Raw genomic sequence first — 15,796 nt, forward strand, 5'->3', positions numbered from 1 at the left:
GTGACGATGACAGGGCCCTTCCCTCGGCCTTGCTGCGCTATTAAATCCCATGGAGGAGAAGAAAAGGACGCAGCGAGTGGCCATGGCTCTATACTTATTTTTAATACTCAGTAATCCACGACGGGACTTGCAATCTGAGGGTACAACGGGCTTCTCCCACTGAGGCAGCTTCTACTTCTATTTCCTTTTTTCATTTATGACTTATATTCGCCCCACTGCCCCTCCTTCTCTTTACCCTAACGAGATATGCTAGGCCCGGGACGAAGCGGCCTAGGCTGCCTGAATGTGGAGTCGAGCTCAGGCGTCGACAATTCAATAAATTTATTCATTTATTATTATTAAAACCTGGACCCTATATTCATTTTTAATTTATTAAAATAGTTGTATGCCGCTGTGTCGTAAAAAAATACATTCAAAGCGGTTTACAGTACATCAATAGAAACGCGGCTTCCGTTTCGTTCTCCGGAAGTTCTTGCCTGGGGCCGCTCTGGGACTGCCTCTCTGTGGCACTGGCGGAGCGGATGTTGATGTCGAAGGAGGCATGGAGGGAGGAGGCGGCGGCGGCGGCGACGACTCGGTCCCTCCCGCCCCGGGGGGCCTCCTGCACCAGATCCTGAGCCTCCACCTGGTGCCTCGCTCGGGAAACGTCACCCGAGCTGCGTGCGCCGAATCCCTCTGCGAGTTCACAGGTAGGTTCCGGGACTCACGCCACGCCTGCCTTCCAAGGCCCCGCGCTGGGGTTGGGCGCCCTCTGCACGTACCCGCGTCGCCTCCTTCCCCCGTCCCACTTGGAGGGGTAGGACAAGGTCACTGTGGGTGCCACTGAAGGACAGGGAGGCGCCTGTCCCTGGAGTCTCCAGGTGGGGGTGGGCAACACCTGGGAAGGCTGCTGCTGCTCTCACCACTCAAAGTGTGTGGAGACCACCCTGGAAATTCCCCCAGCAGCCCCAGCCAGGAATTCATAGCCCAAAACCAAAGAGGGAGGCTGACCAAGGGTAGGCAACAGGTAGATTGGGGTCCACAGATAGGTTAATCAAGGGTTTCTGACTCCAGAGCTGCCCCAAGATACTTTAATGCATGAGACAAAGCAGCTAATCTATCTTTCTTACTTAAAAAGACTTATACCCTACTTTTTCCTTCCTTAGAGTTGCTTAAAACAGCTTTTAATTAAAAAGCAACAATGGTCCAACTGCTGAAGCTCAACTAAAGGCAGTATCAAAAAAGAACAGCGCACAATCATTACTTTGAGCTGTTGCATTGGGGTCCTGCTTCTGGGCTTCCCACAATGCACCTGGTTGACCACTGTGAGAACAGGATGCTGGACAAGATGGGTCCTTTGGCCTGATCCAGGTGGCTGCTCTTCTGCTCTTACTACCCTCTTCTCTCCTATCTCATGGCAGAGATGTGGTATGGCGTCTTCCTGTGGGCAATGGTGTCGTCTCTCTTTTTCCACATCCCCGCAGCACTCCTGGCCCTCTTCACTCTCCGGCGGCACAAATACGGCAGGTTCATGTCGGTGAGCATCCTGCTGATGGGCTTCGTGGGGCCATTAGCAGCTGGGATTTTATCAAGTAGGTTGGCTGTTTGAAACATTCCTTTGCCCCAGCTGCATCCCAGCAGCCTAGCAATCTCCTTGTTTCTGTGTCCAATGACAGGACATATTGGGGAAAAATCTGGGATTCCCAATCTCAGACTCATAAAATCTGGCTAGGGGAGGGAGAGTTTACATTATAGCACTCTCTCTCTCTGTCTTTCTCCCCCATCCCCCCACATAACACGACAAATTAGGCACGGGAGAGTTTGGAATAATCCTGGGAGTTTTCGCAGAAACACACCCAAGACCTCAACAGCCACATTTTGTGAGGTTTGTTAAAAATAAAAAAGAAAGGAGGATAAATGGAAGAGGCAGAATGTTGCTATAGCCAAAGAACAAAAAGAGCCCTTTCATTCAAGCCTATCTATCCTATCAAATCTACTTACAAGTGGGTTTCTCGTGTCCTCACATGTGTAGGTGGTCAGATGAGCAGTGTTGAGCGAGCCTGGGCTGTTTAAAAGTGTTTCTGACCCAGGTGGGACCTGACTGGCTGGACACTGCCACCTGTCAATCACATCTGTCATGGAGACGGTTTGACACCTTTTGAAAGTTGAGAGGCCATTTGGGGATTGCCATTCTTCTCTTTGCTACCCATCTTTCCAGCCTGTGACAGCCATAAGTATGGCTGTCAGTGAGGGTGTATGTATGTGACTCCAAGATGCTTGATGTTAACATCAGCAGAAGCTATCCCTATTGTGCCCTGCTTTCGAATGACCCTTTGGTATTCATACTAGTGGTGTTGTGGTTTCTACTAAGGCTAGGAAGCCTTAGGTATGGATCCCCCACTCAGGGCTGAAGCTCCATGGAGGACAAAAGGGGAGCGTGAGGAAATCGTATATGTTGTTCTGAGCTCCCTGGAGGAGGAGCAGAGTTTAAAATGTGAAAACAACTGCTCACCCAGCAGGCTGATCTTGTGTTTTTTAACTATTGGCTTAGTAGCATTCCTAAAACCAGGTTCTGTCCAGATGCTATTGCACAACAACTCCCATGAGTCCCAGATCATGCTGGCTGGGGTTGAAGAGAGTTGCAATACAACACATATGGAGATCACCAGGTTGAAGAAGAAGGAAAGTGAATGACAGTTCCTTCATTTCTTTTGCTGTGTGTTATCAAGTGAGAAGAAAGGGATGATGGGACATGGGCAACTAACCTATGATTCTCCTTTCTCCCCTTCTTGAACAGGTGCTGCGATTGCCGGTGTTTACAAAGCTGCTGGAAAGGACATGATCCCCTTTGTGGCCATGACTTTTGGAGTGGGGCAGACCTTCGGTGTGGTGATGATTTCTTTCTTACGGATTTTAGCCACCCTTTAGCATCCCGCATCAGATGCCATTGCAAACAGAGCAGCACCATGCAGGATTCCGGGGGTGAAGAGGTCAAAGGGCATGTCCATGGGGAAGTTCTTCTATGCAAGCCCCACTGAAATGGATGGAGGCCACAGAAGAGCTTTGCCATGTTCTGACACAGGCCCCATCCATTTCACTGGGGAGAACTTCAGTGGATCCGTGCAATTTTTCTCCAGTAATTATCTCTGGCAGTCTGGAGCAGCCCCATCTCATCCTTGGCCAGCTGGCTGAAGATCCTGGAGGAAACCATCCGTCTACAAACACATCTTATAGTCTCCAGATGACATTCTGGCACAACCCTGGCTGCTTTCTAACTGAAAATGAGACATTGGTGCAGAATATTTTGATCAAGTCTCTTTTTGTCAAACAATACAAGGAATGTGTGAGTGAGTGGGGGATGGATAGAAGGTTTAAAACTCTGTGGCCCTCCAGATGTTGTTAGACTGCAACTCCCATCAGCCCCAGCCAGCATGGCCAACAGCCAGGAACGGTGAGAGCTGTCCCCTCCAGATATTGTTGGAGTTCAGGTTCCCTACCCTCGGTCTGAATATTTCTGGAGCACTGCCATGTAGCCTGGAAATGTTTGCATCCGCCATTGAACAAGCTTTCAGCCAATTCTTTGTTTATATTTTGTAAACATTTTTGTAACCTTAAGTGCCAAGCTTTTCTGTTTTGGGGTAATTTTTTTTATTCAGCAAACAAATGTGTGATGGTGAAGCTGTCTTACTATAACCGAAGGTATCCATCCTAGGATAGTACGGCTGGAGAAACTTCACTACTAAATCTCATTCCTGACAGGGAGAATGCACTTTAATGGACTTAAACCTTTTCTTATGGAAGAATGTGAATTTGAAGCTGTAAGAGAGAGGGTGAGGGGCTTCTTCTGCAAAAAATCTTCTTGGATTGTGGTCATTGCTGAGTTTAGACTGCAGCGAAGGCTGAGACAAAAGTGGTGGTGGGGAGAATGCTTTGTTGCTACCTCAAAATATGTGGCATGGATATGAAGTGCAGTTTTACCGAACCGTGAAGGTTCTCGCTGTGTCCCTTGTTGCGAAACAAATGGTAGTTGGATGAAATCCAGTAAATGCTACGATAATCAGTTCCTGAACGCTGGGTTGTTCCCTTGTTAATAATGTCCTCGCTGATTAGGTTGTGCAGATTCCATGTGAAACATTTCTTAACACTTGTATTACGTGAGGAGTATTGTGATAATCTGTTGTCTTAAATCTTGTTATATAGGCCTGGATTTTTAGAAGTATGTATATAGGAACAGTAATTGTCCTGCAGACAGCTCCCTGCTGTGGGGACTTGGATCTTTCTTTTTGGAACCCTACAAGTGCCTGGGCAATTTGCCTCTCCTCCAGGGTCCAGTCTTACTACTGTTGCCATCCCATTGTTACTCCTCAAGTGCCATCCTCTGCAGAGTCGTGACCTGTTATCTGCAAATTCAGAAATGCTTCCTCCAGAGATTTGGGGGTGGCGGAGATTATACGTGTTTACTGGTCCGTCTTTGGAAGATAGATCTTTGCATTCTCACTCTTGAGGCCATTGCAGCATCAATTCGTATTTGGGGTGGGGAGGAGATGTACAGCCCTCTCCTGAGACTGTACAGTGTCAAAATACAAGCAGGGAATTGCTTGTTCAAAAATGCCTCCCTTGTCAATATCTAGACAGCTCCTTTCTTACAGGGAGACGGTTGTGGGATGCCTTGAAACTAACTTCCCCTACATCCTTTAGGAGATGATGTTTCCCTGAATGTTTAAATTGGCTCTGATCAGTTAGGCTTTTAAAAATATATAATCCAAGTTCTTGGTGAAATGCATCTTTTTGTCCAGTACCTCTTCCATTCCCCATGTCACCCTCCCATTGTAGAACTCGGGTCATGTGATTGGCTTTGCCAAGCAATGACAGACCTTCACTTCTTCAATTGCAGAGGCTGACCGGGGGAGTGGGGTTGTGGCAGGTAGGTAGGGAATGGCTGTCTTTCTTGTAGGTAACAAATCAGGATTAGCCAGTCAGATTCTCTGACCACATTGTAGAATTTCCAACCACTTAGTTGGGGCTTCCCCATGCCTTAAGGCTGGTTGAGCACTTTAGATATATAATTTGTCACTTTAACTTTCCCCTGATCTGAAAAACGTTGGTATCATATTCTGATCTTTTTTCCTCTTAACTTTCTTCTCTTCAGTTTAATATGTTAACTTCCTGTTAAGTTTTTTTGGGGTAGGGGAAGGATCTACCAAACGCTTAGCAAATGTGAAACCTGTTGATTCCAGTGGAGCCTAAAAGAGGATCTCTTGTGAATGCATCAATGCTGTTTACTGTTCTCATGAACCCCACCGTGTGTTGGGACTGTGGCCGACGGAACCCCCTTTTCTTCAGCAAGCTCTTCCCAAGGCCTGCAACCGTGAGCACAACTTTGTGCGGGAGATGGAGAGGCCCTGTCAAAGCTCTTTCCCTCCGAACTGTTCCACTAACTGCTGCGGCAAACGTGAACAAAGCTTTATAAGGCAGGGAGAACAGGACTGTGAATATCAGTTTTTATTTTTCTACCAACACTTCTGATTTTCACGTTTGGTATTTTAGCTAATAAAATCCCAATTGATCCTTGTGTCTTTTGTGACTGGCAAACTTGTTTATGGTCGTTCTCAGTGGACATCTGGGAAGTTGCTGATTCAGCAGAGGCTAATACTTCTTTTACAGGGTTCTGCATCTCTTGGCTAGTACTTCCAAGGATGAAGCGTGCAGTTCCTATGAAGATTTGTGCTGTCTGTGCCTCAATATTATGTAGTGGTTCCCATTGAAAGAAGACTCCCACTAGTTTCTGGGCATAGCAAGCAATTGCAAGTATTCTAATTGCAAGGGACTGGATTCATAGGAACTTAAGAAACTGTATCTATAGTGTTCCTGGCCATTAAGCCACCTAGCTCAGTATCACACTCAATGACAGTGGCTCTCCATGATTTCAGATGGGAGGGACTGAACCTGGGACTTTTGAGCTACAACCCACAGCCACTCCTTTTTCCTATCCCTACTCTCTTGCCTATTGTCATGGACTGGCTGGATGCAGAGGAGTGGTGGGAGGCACCAGGCAGGGAGTCCCCAGGGGAAGAAGGCTCAGAGCCCAGGGACTGGTGGTGGGAGAATGATGAGTGGGGTCAATGGGGGAAGGAGCAGACTGGGAGGAGGTGGTGTTGGGAGCATACAAGGCAACAGGGTTTAGTGAGCAGGAAGAGGCTGTGGCAGAGAGCAGTGCAGACTCCAAGCCTGAGTGTGGGCAGACTGTGGAAGAAGACACAGAGTCTTCCCCTCCTGCTGTGTCCAGCGCCCCTTCTCCCTGATCTCCCAGGACACACACACAAATGAGAAACAAGAAGGCAAGGAAGCCTTAAGCTACGGGGGAAGGAACCAGGGGAAGAGCCTTAGGGAGCGGGGTGAAGACGGGGACCATCAGTCCTCACAACTGCTTCCTTGGAGCAAGACCTGGAAAGAGTTGCTGAGACCACTTGATTCAGGTAGGTAGCCATGTTGGTCTGACGCAATAAAGGTAAAGGTACCCCTGCCCGTACGGGCCAGTCTTGACAGACTCTGGGGTTGTGCGCCCATCTCACTTAAGAGGCCAGGGGCCAGCGCTGTCCGGAGACACTTCCGGGTCACGTGGCCAGCGTGACATCGCTGCTCTGGCGAGCCAGAGCCGCACACGGAAACGCCGTTTACCTTCCCGCTGGTAAGCGGTCCCTATTTATCTACTTGCACCCGGAGGTGCTTTCGAACTGCTAGGTTGGCAGGCGCTGGGACCGAGCAGCGGGAGCGCACCCCGCCGCAGGGATTCGAACCGCCAACCTTTCGATCGGCAAGTCCTAGGCGCTGAGGCTTTAACCCACAGCGCCACCTGCGTCCCCCTGACGCAATAGAAATATAGAAAAAAATTGTCCAGTAAGTTTGTTCTTGGTATGAGCTTTCGTGTGCATGTACACTTCTTCAGATTCTGAGACCACTAGGCCTGAGATGTGGTTTGTTTCCTTCAATAAAGAGTTCACTTTGTTGTTTTATTGCTAACCTTTGCCTGACTCCAGCCCTGACAGCCATTCAGTGTGTTTCAATCTCTGTTGCTTCTCTGGTGCATTTTTATGGCTAGCAAGAAATGATGGAAGACCAGGACAGGTTATGAAAGCCATGCGATTTATTTCTTGTAAGTGCTGCCATGGCAGCTAGATGCAACCACATTACTTGTAGCTGACCCGGGTTGGGACACATGGACACATCCATCAGGAGAGATCCCTCTTTGGCTGCTGGCTTCACCAGGGCACAATCCTCCCCTCCCAGTCCACCAGTCGGCTATTTTTCTCTTCGTTGATGCTGGAAAGCACTTGGATGATCCCCTTCACACTCTCTTGCACCGTCAGTTCCGCCTGCATTGTGCAAACATGTTTTTGCATTGAAAATCCAAACCAAAACCCGCCACGAGGACACCAGACTTGGACCACTTGGGAATGGAAAGATGGGGGCACCAGGTGTTTCCAGACACCTTGAGCTGCAGAAGCTTCTATTTTATGGCTGCCCTGCTTGCAGTTTCTTTGCCGCTTTGAGCATAGTTATGGGGAAACAGTTTATTAATTTTAAAAAAATCACAAGAAGACCTGGGTGGGGGCCATGTCTTCTTCAGATTGCCAGGAAACAACCTTCCACAGGGCTGGATAAGTTTCACTTCTGAGCAGGGCCAAGTGGAGGAAATGCGAGAAAGTCCCAAGAATGGAGACTTTTCTGCAGGGAAAAGACCCCAGCCACCTCCTTCCTGGCAACTTGGATGAAAAAGGCCAGATTCTGGGTATTGGTTCAAGCTATGCTGCCCAACCCCTGATTCTAATTCCCTCTAGTTCAGTGGTTCCCTAAGTGGGCAGTATTGCCCTCTGGGGGATGGCAGGATTACCTAGGGCAGAGGTTTACAACCTTTTTGGTCCACAGCTCCCTTGACCAATTACATTCTTTCTGTGACACCCCTGTAGGGCTTAGGAGTCCAGTTATGCCACCCCTTGCCTGCAGAGCTGACAGCCTCTTACCCTTTTCAGACACCCTCCTTTGTGGAGTGTTTCCTCAGCCTCCTCCCCTTGAGAGTCCTCTGGGCAGCCACTGCTGCCACCCCTGGTCTCTGAAGTCCCCCCACTGCCCCAAAGAGAGGTGCCTCCTCACACTGCCCCACGGGCCTGGGAAGAGGATGCTCCTAGCCTTAGTGGCCCAACCAAGACTGGTCAGAGGTGAACAAGGGGCTAGCACCTTACTTTGGGGGTGGCAGCAGGTGCTGCCAGGCCTGCTTGGCAGAAAGGAAAGAGGGAGAGAGGCCAATATTGCCCACAGCACCCCTGACCATGGCACCCCAGGGTGCCACGGCACACTGGTTGAGAACCACTGACCTAGGGGAGGCAGGGGGAGTACTGGGAGTGTGAATTTTCAGACTCTGGAAAGCCGGTATGACTGAATCAAGTTCATCCATTTTGTGGAATTAATTAAACTAAATAGTTTTAATTGGATTTTGACTAAATGTGCAATTAATTATTACTGCTATGAGTTTTATTGTGTTACTATCTTCTTTGGTGGGTCATGCAAACCACTATTTTGGCTTTTGGTAGAGTAGGGGCCCCTGGGGATGCGTTTATGGAACAAACAGGACGGTGGCCCGAAATTGATTGGGAACCACTGCTCTAGTTAGTCAAGAGGTTTGCAAGCTGTGCTTCTTGCTCCTCCTCCGCTCTTTTACCACATCCTGATCTAATGACCAACTGCGATTTTGCCACTACGTACCTTCTCTGTTCCCATTTCCGTCTTCACCCATCCTGGATGAAGTGCAACGCAAAGGATCCCGTCATCCTTGTACTCCAGAGCCTGGCACCGCGTGAGCATGTTCAGTGCCGTCTGAAGAAAGACAGAAGCAGCAGCACCGTGGAGGTTACAGGGTAAACTAGCGAGTCACGCAGCTGGATCAGGCCCGCGGCCCATCTGGTCCAGCATCCTCTTTGCCACAGTGGCCAACCAGGTGCTCCAACATGGAACCCAGAAGCTGGGCTGTGGGCAACAGTTCTCTCCCTTGGGATTGTCAGCTGCTAAGAGAGGCATGCTGCCTTCATCACTGGAGACAATACATAGCCAATGTGGCTAGAAGCTGCGGGTAGCTCCGCCCTCCTCCACCCATTCGTCCAATCCCTTTTGAAGCCTTCCTGCTTGGTGACCATCACACTGCACCTTGTGGGAGCCAATTCCTAACTATGTGCAACAAGGGCTGCGGTCAGTGCTGGATTATGCACTATAAATTCACCCCTCCCAGGAGGCCACAGTGATGTCAGGGGCAACTGTCCCTGGCCCCACTCCCTGTTGCTGACCCTGCTCCACTTGCACAGATTGGCCAAGATGCAGGCAGGCGGGAGAGGCTGTGCTGCCCACGTTACCTTGCTGCAGCGGTAAGAAATGACGGGGAACGTGGCCATAGAAGGGGGCCTCCCGATTGAGCTGCCGATGGTGGAGACGTTGATGATGGCAGCCCTGCTGCAGCTCAGCCCCTTTCTGTTGCTCCTCTTAGCAGCCGTCTTCAGCATGGGCAGAAATGCCTGCAAAGGAAGACAGGCATGGGCAGTCCCTCTGTCCCCTTCCCAGGCCCTCCATCCTTGGTTCCCAACATCTCCTTGGCTGGACCCCTCCTGCATATTTTGTCCCCCTCTCTCTCTTTCTTGGTCAATACGTTATGAGTGTGGCAGGGTATTAGGAAGACAAGCCCCTGTCTTAGGAAATTCAATGTAAGGAAATAAGCAGGGAGAGCTTTCCGTTAAAGTTGAGGGAGCCTTTTAACATTTCACCTGCTGCTCCCTTCTTTGCCCAGAAGAATGGATGCCACCTCTAGAAAAGTATGAGGATAAGCTCTACCTGTGTCACCAGCATTGGGCCAATGAGATTGATACGGTAGACACTCAGCATATCTTCTTTGTCCACCGACTCCAGGGTGCTTGGGGGCATGACGCCCGCGTTGTTGATCAGCAGATTTAGTCCACTTCCGGCCAGGTGGACCTCAACTTCCTTCGCAGCAGCCTTGATGCTAGCCTCATCCGTAGATTCTGTGGAAAGAGGGCACAGGATTTGTCGTGGAAACACCTTCCTCTCCTTTATAGCTTTCCAGGGCTTCAGAGAGAAGACTTTCCCAGGACAACCTGGAAAAGCTGGGCCTGGGGAACTGAACCTGGGACCATCTGCGTGGCAAAGAGCTACAGCTGTTCTCCATGGGTTTGGTCACATTTGTTCTTTCCCTCATCCTCCTCAGCCTTGTCCCCATCAAGACTGAGAAAGGGTTCTCTGCTCAAGGCAAAAGCCTCTGCCCGTCAACCGCAGACAATCCCTTGTATACCTGGAATATCTCCTCTCCTGTTGTTCAGCCTGGACACTGAGATCCAGCTCCAAGGGCCTTCTAGCAGTTCCCCCCCATGAGAAGTGAAGCTACAGGGAACCAGGCAGAGGGCCTTCTCAGTAGAGGCACCCTCCCTGTGGAACACCCTCCCATCGGATGTCAAGGAGATAAGTAACTATATGACTTTTTAGAAGACATCTGAAGGCAGCCCTGTATTGGGAAGTTTTAAATGTTTGACGTTTTATTAAGTTTTTATATGTGTTGGAAGCTGCGCTGGGGCCACGCATCTTGATAGGCAGGGTAATAATAATAATAATAATAATAATAATAATAATAATAATAATAGATGATACTGGGTTGGATGAGCCCATGATCAGATTCAAGTAATGCCCAGCATGATGGTATCAAATACAAGTCATGTTAATCCAGGGATATAGAACCTGGGAAACAGCAACACAGGAAAGAAAGGCATTAGGGGGCCCTTGGAGAGAGGGAAAGTCAAAGGTGAACATGGAAGAAAAAGCTATCAGTGGCTACGAGGCATGATGGTTATGCTCTGCCTCTACCAGTTGCTGGAAACCGTAGGAGGAGAGAGCCATCGTCTCCCCCTCAGCTGTAGGGCGACTGAGGGAGAGGCAGTAGGCAGACGCAAGTCCCATGCTGCCATTTCAGGCAGCACGGAACCTGCAGGCACCTAAGCCACCTAAACGTCACTCCTAAAACGTTTCATGAGCCCAATTTTAATTTTTAAATTTTTAACTCATTTAGTCACACACACACACACCCGTGATGACACCCGGGCCCGGCCGGCCGCACCCCCACACCCCCTTTCCTCCACCACTGGGAGAGAGGGATCTTGTGCTTGAGTCCTGTTTGTGGTTTCCCTCAGGCATTTGGTTGACCACTGTGAGAACAGGATGCTGGACTAGATGGGCCACTGGCTTCATCTAGCAGGCAGGCTCTTTGTGTTGCTATTATATGTGCCATTGCATATCAGGCAGGTGCCCCTCTTGCCATTTATCTACACCAGTCTATCTCCACTATTTCTTCTATCATCTTGTTCCACCTCTATCTTGTTCCAGATTGTAGCACAATAAAAACAACAACACAATATACAAGAAATAAAAGAAGTAATTAAAATTCAGTTAAAAGCCGTGCATCCAGCCCAGCACATTAAGATTGGGACAAGAGGCAGAAATATCGTTAAGTGGTCTGTGATTTTCAGTCACCTTCAGTGATTTTCAAATACTGTAGTCTTTTGTTATGGGGAGTGTCTGGGAACCACAGCCACAAACCTCAAAGTGATTTCATAGTAAAAACATGAACAATAAAAGCAATGACAATATAAATAAAACCATTTCCATATGTAAGGAATTCCATATATATAAACAACTAAAAACAATTCCATGTGGAAAAGCTATTTCAAATCCAGCACGGATACTGACCAGGTTAAAGAACTCCACTTTAAAAAAGCTTTTATAAAGAAGTTTTTGAAAAGAAAACAACCTGTTTCTCATCTCTGCAGTGAAGCCTGAGGCTTGTATTCTCAAAAATGTTGGAACTCACAGGAGGAGAATACTGTTAGTTTTATAAAACACAGCACCACTCCCTCCCCCCACCTGTGATTCCAGCAACTAGCATGCAGAGACATTACCCATTGTGACTAGTATTGATACCCGATTCCATTGATACCCGATTCCTCCATGAATTTGTCTAATCCTCTTGGTAGCCATCTTTGCCTCCTGTTTATGCATTGTGTGAAAAAGCACTTTCTGTTGTGTGCCCTGAATCTTTCAACAGTCAGCTAATGCAAACAAACCTAATACAACTCTCAGGAAGATGTATTGTAATGCAGGCTTGCCAGAACAGCTACAGCCTTTTGTATGGAAGCCACTCAGTTAATCTGGCAGTGATAGTTAACTGGCACAAACTTTATAATCCTCTTCAAGATACATGCCTGGGCCCGGCAAATAATCCTACCTTCATTTATTTAAAAACCTGCCAAAGGCCCCCTTTGCACCACTTTAAACAAGCATGGCTTCCCCCAAAGTATCCTGGGAACAGTAGTTTGTTACAGTGCTACAGTTCCCAGCGTCCTCTAGAGGAAGGATGTATTGTTAAACCACTCTGGGAACGGTAGCTCTGTGAGGAGACGAGGGGTCTTGCCTAACAACTCCCAATACCCTTAACAAACTACGGTTCCCAGGATTCCTTGGGGGGAAGCCATGGCTAAAGTAGTGCTTTAAATGTACAGTGCAGATGGGAGTTGTAGTCCAAAACAAGTGGAGGATCCCAGGTTGAGGGAGACTGATCTACCTTGAGTAGCTGAGTGAGTAGAAATGACCTTGCCTCACCTCTGCAGGAGGCCACCCTGAATAAGCCTTTCCCCTTCAAAATGAACAGAGCAAAGAGATGTGAGGATTCTGCCTGGAGCATAACTAACACATTGTGACAGGAGGCACTTAATAAATGAATGTTCAGCTATCCACCCTAAATGGAGCCACAGGGCATGTTGGTTTCTGCAGTTCTAAGATTAAAGAACTGAAATGGAATAGAAGAAAATAAATAAGACGAAAGTCATACCCAGCTGCAGAATCACGAGGCCGGGATGTTTAGAAGCCAGCGATCTCAGTTCCTAAAAGGAGAAAAAGGGGGTCATGTGCGAAAGAAACCCTCAAGGCTTCCTCAGTGCTGCTGTAAAAATGTCAAATGCTAGACCCAGAAAAGTCTGAGGCCCAAGCATGTTTGCATCATTTCACTTACTTTGCACAAATTGTTTTGCTTTCGTTCGAGTTATATGGGGCACTCTAGACTGCTCAGTGTTACTCAGCCTCTGGCTTCTGAGATTTTAGCAGACATTGACTGGCTTTGCAGTTTTTTCGAAGCCACAGGAGTCAGAAAGGTGAGAATCTCAAGAAGCTAGTTTTTTCTGCTGCTGCAGAATCACAGCAGACATACAACTCTGCAGATACTGAATAAGTGCCAGGCCCCCAAGGACCTCAGGGACTTCTGGTGTAACCTGTGCTGTTATTATTAATTGCATTTATAGCCCACCTTTTTCCTTTAAGGATCTTGAGGTGACGTACATTGTTCTCCCCCTTATTTAATTCCCACAACAACTGTGTGAAGTCAGTTAGGCGGAGAGGCAGTGGCTGGTTCAAGGGCACCCTCCCAGGTCCTAGTCCAGGACTCTAACCACAATATCACACAGGCAGCATAGTAGAGTACATTCTCTTCTCTCTCTCTCTCCCTCTCCCTCTCCCTCTCCCTCTCTCCCCCCCTCCCCCTGGGGAAGGAATTGTACCCTAAATGAGAACTATGGAAACTCTCAGGAAACAAAATGTTAAGAAGGCATTCCGTCCCCTACCCCTCCCAACCCCCACAAGGCAAATATAGGAACAAAAGAAAGAGGAACAGGGTGACCAGTGATGGAAACCAGAAAATGTGGATTCTCGGAACATAAAGGATAAAATAATAGAGAGCTTTCTCTTAAAAACAAAAAAACCCCAAAGCTTTTCAACGTATGATACAATACAGTAAAAGCCAAAGTAATCTAAATGAAAACAGAAAACAAAACAAGACAAACACACAAAAGGAAGGGTGGAGACACAAAGGCCTCTATCAGAGGTGCATCTTAACCCTTGTACCACACAAAAGGTGGTGGACTCTCCCAGCTCTCACCTGGGAGCTTCTCTTCTCCCAGGCTGCCTCCCTGGAAGATCTTCCCTTTCCTGCCTCTCATGCAGGCTGTAAGGGAGAGCTTTCCCTTTGTAGCTTATGCTGAGCAGTTTTAGCCGAAAAGATGGTAAACGCTTGCTAATTATTATCATCATCATTTCTTACCCACCTGTCTCCATAAGGTTCCAAGGTAGGTTGCAGTAATGGAAAAACACAATCTTATTTTGTAAAAACACAATCTGTCAAACAAGCCTTTTAAACTGAGATCTTTCCCAGCCTGCACCTGTATTTGAATGGTTTTTAAGATGTGTTAAATGGGGGGGGGGTTATCGTATTATAGCTTGCTGCTTGTTGCCCTGGGCTTCTTTAGGAGCAAGGGCAGCTTATAAATCTTAAAGATAATAATAATAATTTTAAAATGAGGTAAAAACAATTTACAATAAAGAGAATAGGGTGGGTCCTAAAAACACACATCTCAGGGGTCAACAGCCAGGGTCAAGAGGTGCACGACACGATGAGAGCTGAAGGTGCTGGATGCATTTTTGTGGAAAGGGGATACCACAGCTCAGGGGCTGCTACAAAGAACACCCGCTCTCCCTTAGCCACCGCCCCATGGAACTTCTGAATGGAGTGGAACTACCGGTAACTTTCTTGCACAGCTCCCTTTCTCTCTCTCAGCCTGGAATCGGATGTGAAAAACTGTCACTTCCTAAAAGGATGGTCAGCTCTGAAGTTGGGGATGAGTGAATCTGTCCATTTCAGTTGCTCATTTCCCCAATCTTTAGTTCCCCATGGTGGAATCTACACACGTTAAAAATGTCATGAACATGCTTTTTAAAAAATTGTTTTGATAAAGACATTGAATTTGCTATAGCTCACCACAATTGTATATTTCACTTTACCACACATTTACAAACCTTTTATTTGTAAGCAGAGCCCCATATTTCCAGTTTGCTATTTTTCTGTTTTAAAAGTCCTCATGAGAATTCATCATAATTTCAGTGTGGATTTATTCTAACATGCACAATTTCTGCAAAGCAATTTCCCCTAATAGAATGTGTTTTGGTATGTTCTCGCTGCTCTATGCAATTATATGCACGCTTTGCCATAGTACGTGGCTGGGGATGCTCATTAAGTGGGAATTCCAAAACGGTGGCTCACGGATACCTCTGGAAAGTGCAAAGCAGGTACGTTTGCATTTAACTGAAACTAACCTCTTTCCCATCCCTACGGTCTCACCTGGCTTTTTCCTCCATGTGGATCCCTGCATGTGGCGAAGACCCATTTTGGTGGTTCTCGTAGTTGCAGGAGCTGCTTCACCATTTCCAGCCCGATACCCCGATTGGCTCCTGTGACCAGGACGCTGTGGAAATGGGCCCCAGACATCACCGACTTGGATGCAGACCCTCTACTCTTGCTATCCGTCTATTTCCTCTGCACTCAAATTTGAGCTGGCACTGTTTGCCCTTGCTGGTTCCCGCCTATTTATACTTTACTGCTACGGAGACCAGCTTTTGTTCGGGGATTTGTTAAGGGAGTTGATGCTATGTTTTGTAATTATGACTCATGGCAGAAATCTCTGGGTAAACAAACACACACTGGAAGTTTTGGGCTGAAAGGAGACTCTGCAGGAAATCACAGCGTACTGAATGTATTAGGCATGGCAAACTATGCAGCCTAGTTCATAAATACAGCAGAAATCCTTATAAGACTAAAGGGTTTCTGGAATGGAAAACAACCCCAATTTGTGGCAAACTCAGCCAAAAGTGAAAAATTTTGGGTGGATGCCCT

General features: G+C 47.6%; 2 protein-coding genes across 4 annotated transcripts; one reads left to right on the plus strand and one right to left on the minus strand.

The window, feature by feature from the left end:
• The first annotated feature begins 465 nt into the window (after window positions 1-465).
• TMEM170A (transmembrane protein 170A) lies at window positions 466-5,551 on the plus strand. Of its 2 annotated transcripts, none has more exons than XM_081921828.1 (3): window positions 466-689; window positions 1,464-1,571; window positions 2,777-5,551. In XM_081921828.1, exons 1-3 carry the CDS (start codon window positions 542-544, stop codon window positions 2,905-2,907), a joined length of 387 nt encoding a protein of 128 aa, XP_081777954.1. In that variant the 5' UTR covers window positions 466-541; the 3' UTR covers window positions 2,908-5,551. The 2 variants fall into 2 exon arrangements, with proteins under 2 accessions (XP_081777954.1, XP_081777953.1); XM_081921827.1 differs by having other exon boundaries at window positions 477-689; window positions 1,401-1,571.
• A 1,554-nt stretch (window positions 5,552-7,105) lies between these two features.
• Window positions 7,106-15,556, minus strand: LOC309375893 (C-signal-like). 2 transcript variants are annotated; one of them, XM_081921825.1, is made up of 6 exons: window positions 15,245-15,539; window positions 12,911-12,962; window positions 9,853-10,040; window positions 9,381-9,539; window positions 8,740-8,850; window positions 7,106-7,352 (listed from the first exon to the last, which is right to left on the minus strand). In XM_081921825.1, the coding sequence occupies exons 1-6, from the start codon at window positions 15,389-15,391 to the stop codon at window positions 7,239-7,241; spliced, it is 771 nt and encodes a 256-aa protein (XP_081777951.1). In that variant the 5' UTR covers window positions 15,392-15,539; the 3' UTR covers window positions 7,106-7,238. The 2 variants fall into 2 exon arrangements, with proteins under 2 accessions (XP_081777951.1, XP_081777952.1); XM_081921826.1 differs by lacking the exons at window positions 7,106-7,352; window positions 8,740-8,850 and adding an exon at window positions 9,180-9,252 and having other exon boundaries at window positions 9,286-9,539; window positions 15,245-15,556.
• Between the last annotated feature and the right edge of the window lie 240 nt (window positions 15,557-15,796).

Source organism: Podarcis melisellensis (assembly GCF_964234715.1).
Source record: "Podarcis melisellensis genome assembly, chromosome: 8".
Taxonomy (NCBI): domain Eukaryota; kingdom Metazoa; phylum Chordata; class Lepidosauria; order Squamata; family Lacertidae; genus Podarcis; species Podarcis melisellensis.

What these genes read in the sequence shown, in the direction of transcription:
- TMEM170A (XM_081921827.1), top strand. Translation starts at nt 542, where the DNA reads ATGGAGGGAGGAGGCGGCGGCGGCGGCGACGACTCGGTCCCTCCCGCC. An exon ending in ATCCCTCTGCGAGTTCACAG is followed by an intron (nt 690 to 1,400) that starts GTAGGTTCCGGG and finishes ATCTCATGGCAG; the next exon opens with AGATGTGGTATGGCGTCTTC. An exon ending in AGCAGCTGGGATTTTATCAA is followed by an intron (nt 1,572 to 2,776) that starts GTAGGTTGGCTG and finishes CTTCTTGAACAG; the next exon opens with GTGCTGCGATTGCCGGTGTT.
- LOC309375893 (XM_081921825.1), bottom strand. Translation starts at nt 15,391, where the DNA reads ATGTCTGGGGCCCATTTCCACAGCGTCCTGGTCACAGGAGCCAATCGG. An exon ending in CACATGGAGGAAAAAGCCAG is followed by an intron (nt 12,963 to 15,244) that starts GTGAGACCGTAG and finishes TTCTCCTTTTAG; the next exon opens with GAACTGAGATCGCTGGCTTC. An exon ending in TTTCTTACCGCTGCAGCAAG is followed by an intron (nt 8,851 to 9,380) that starts GTAACGTGGGCA and finishes GTCTTTCTTCAG; the next exon opens with ACGGCACTGAACATGCTCAC.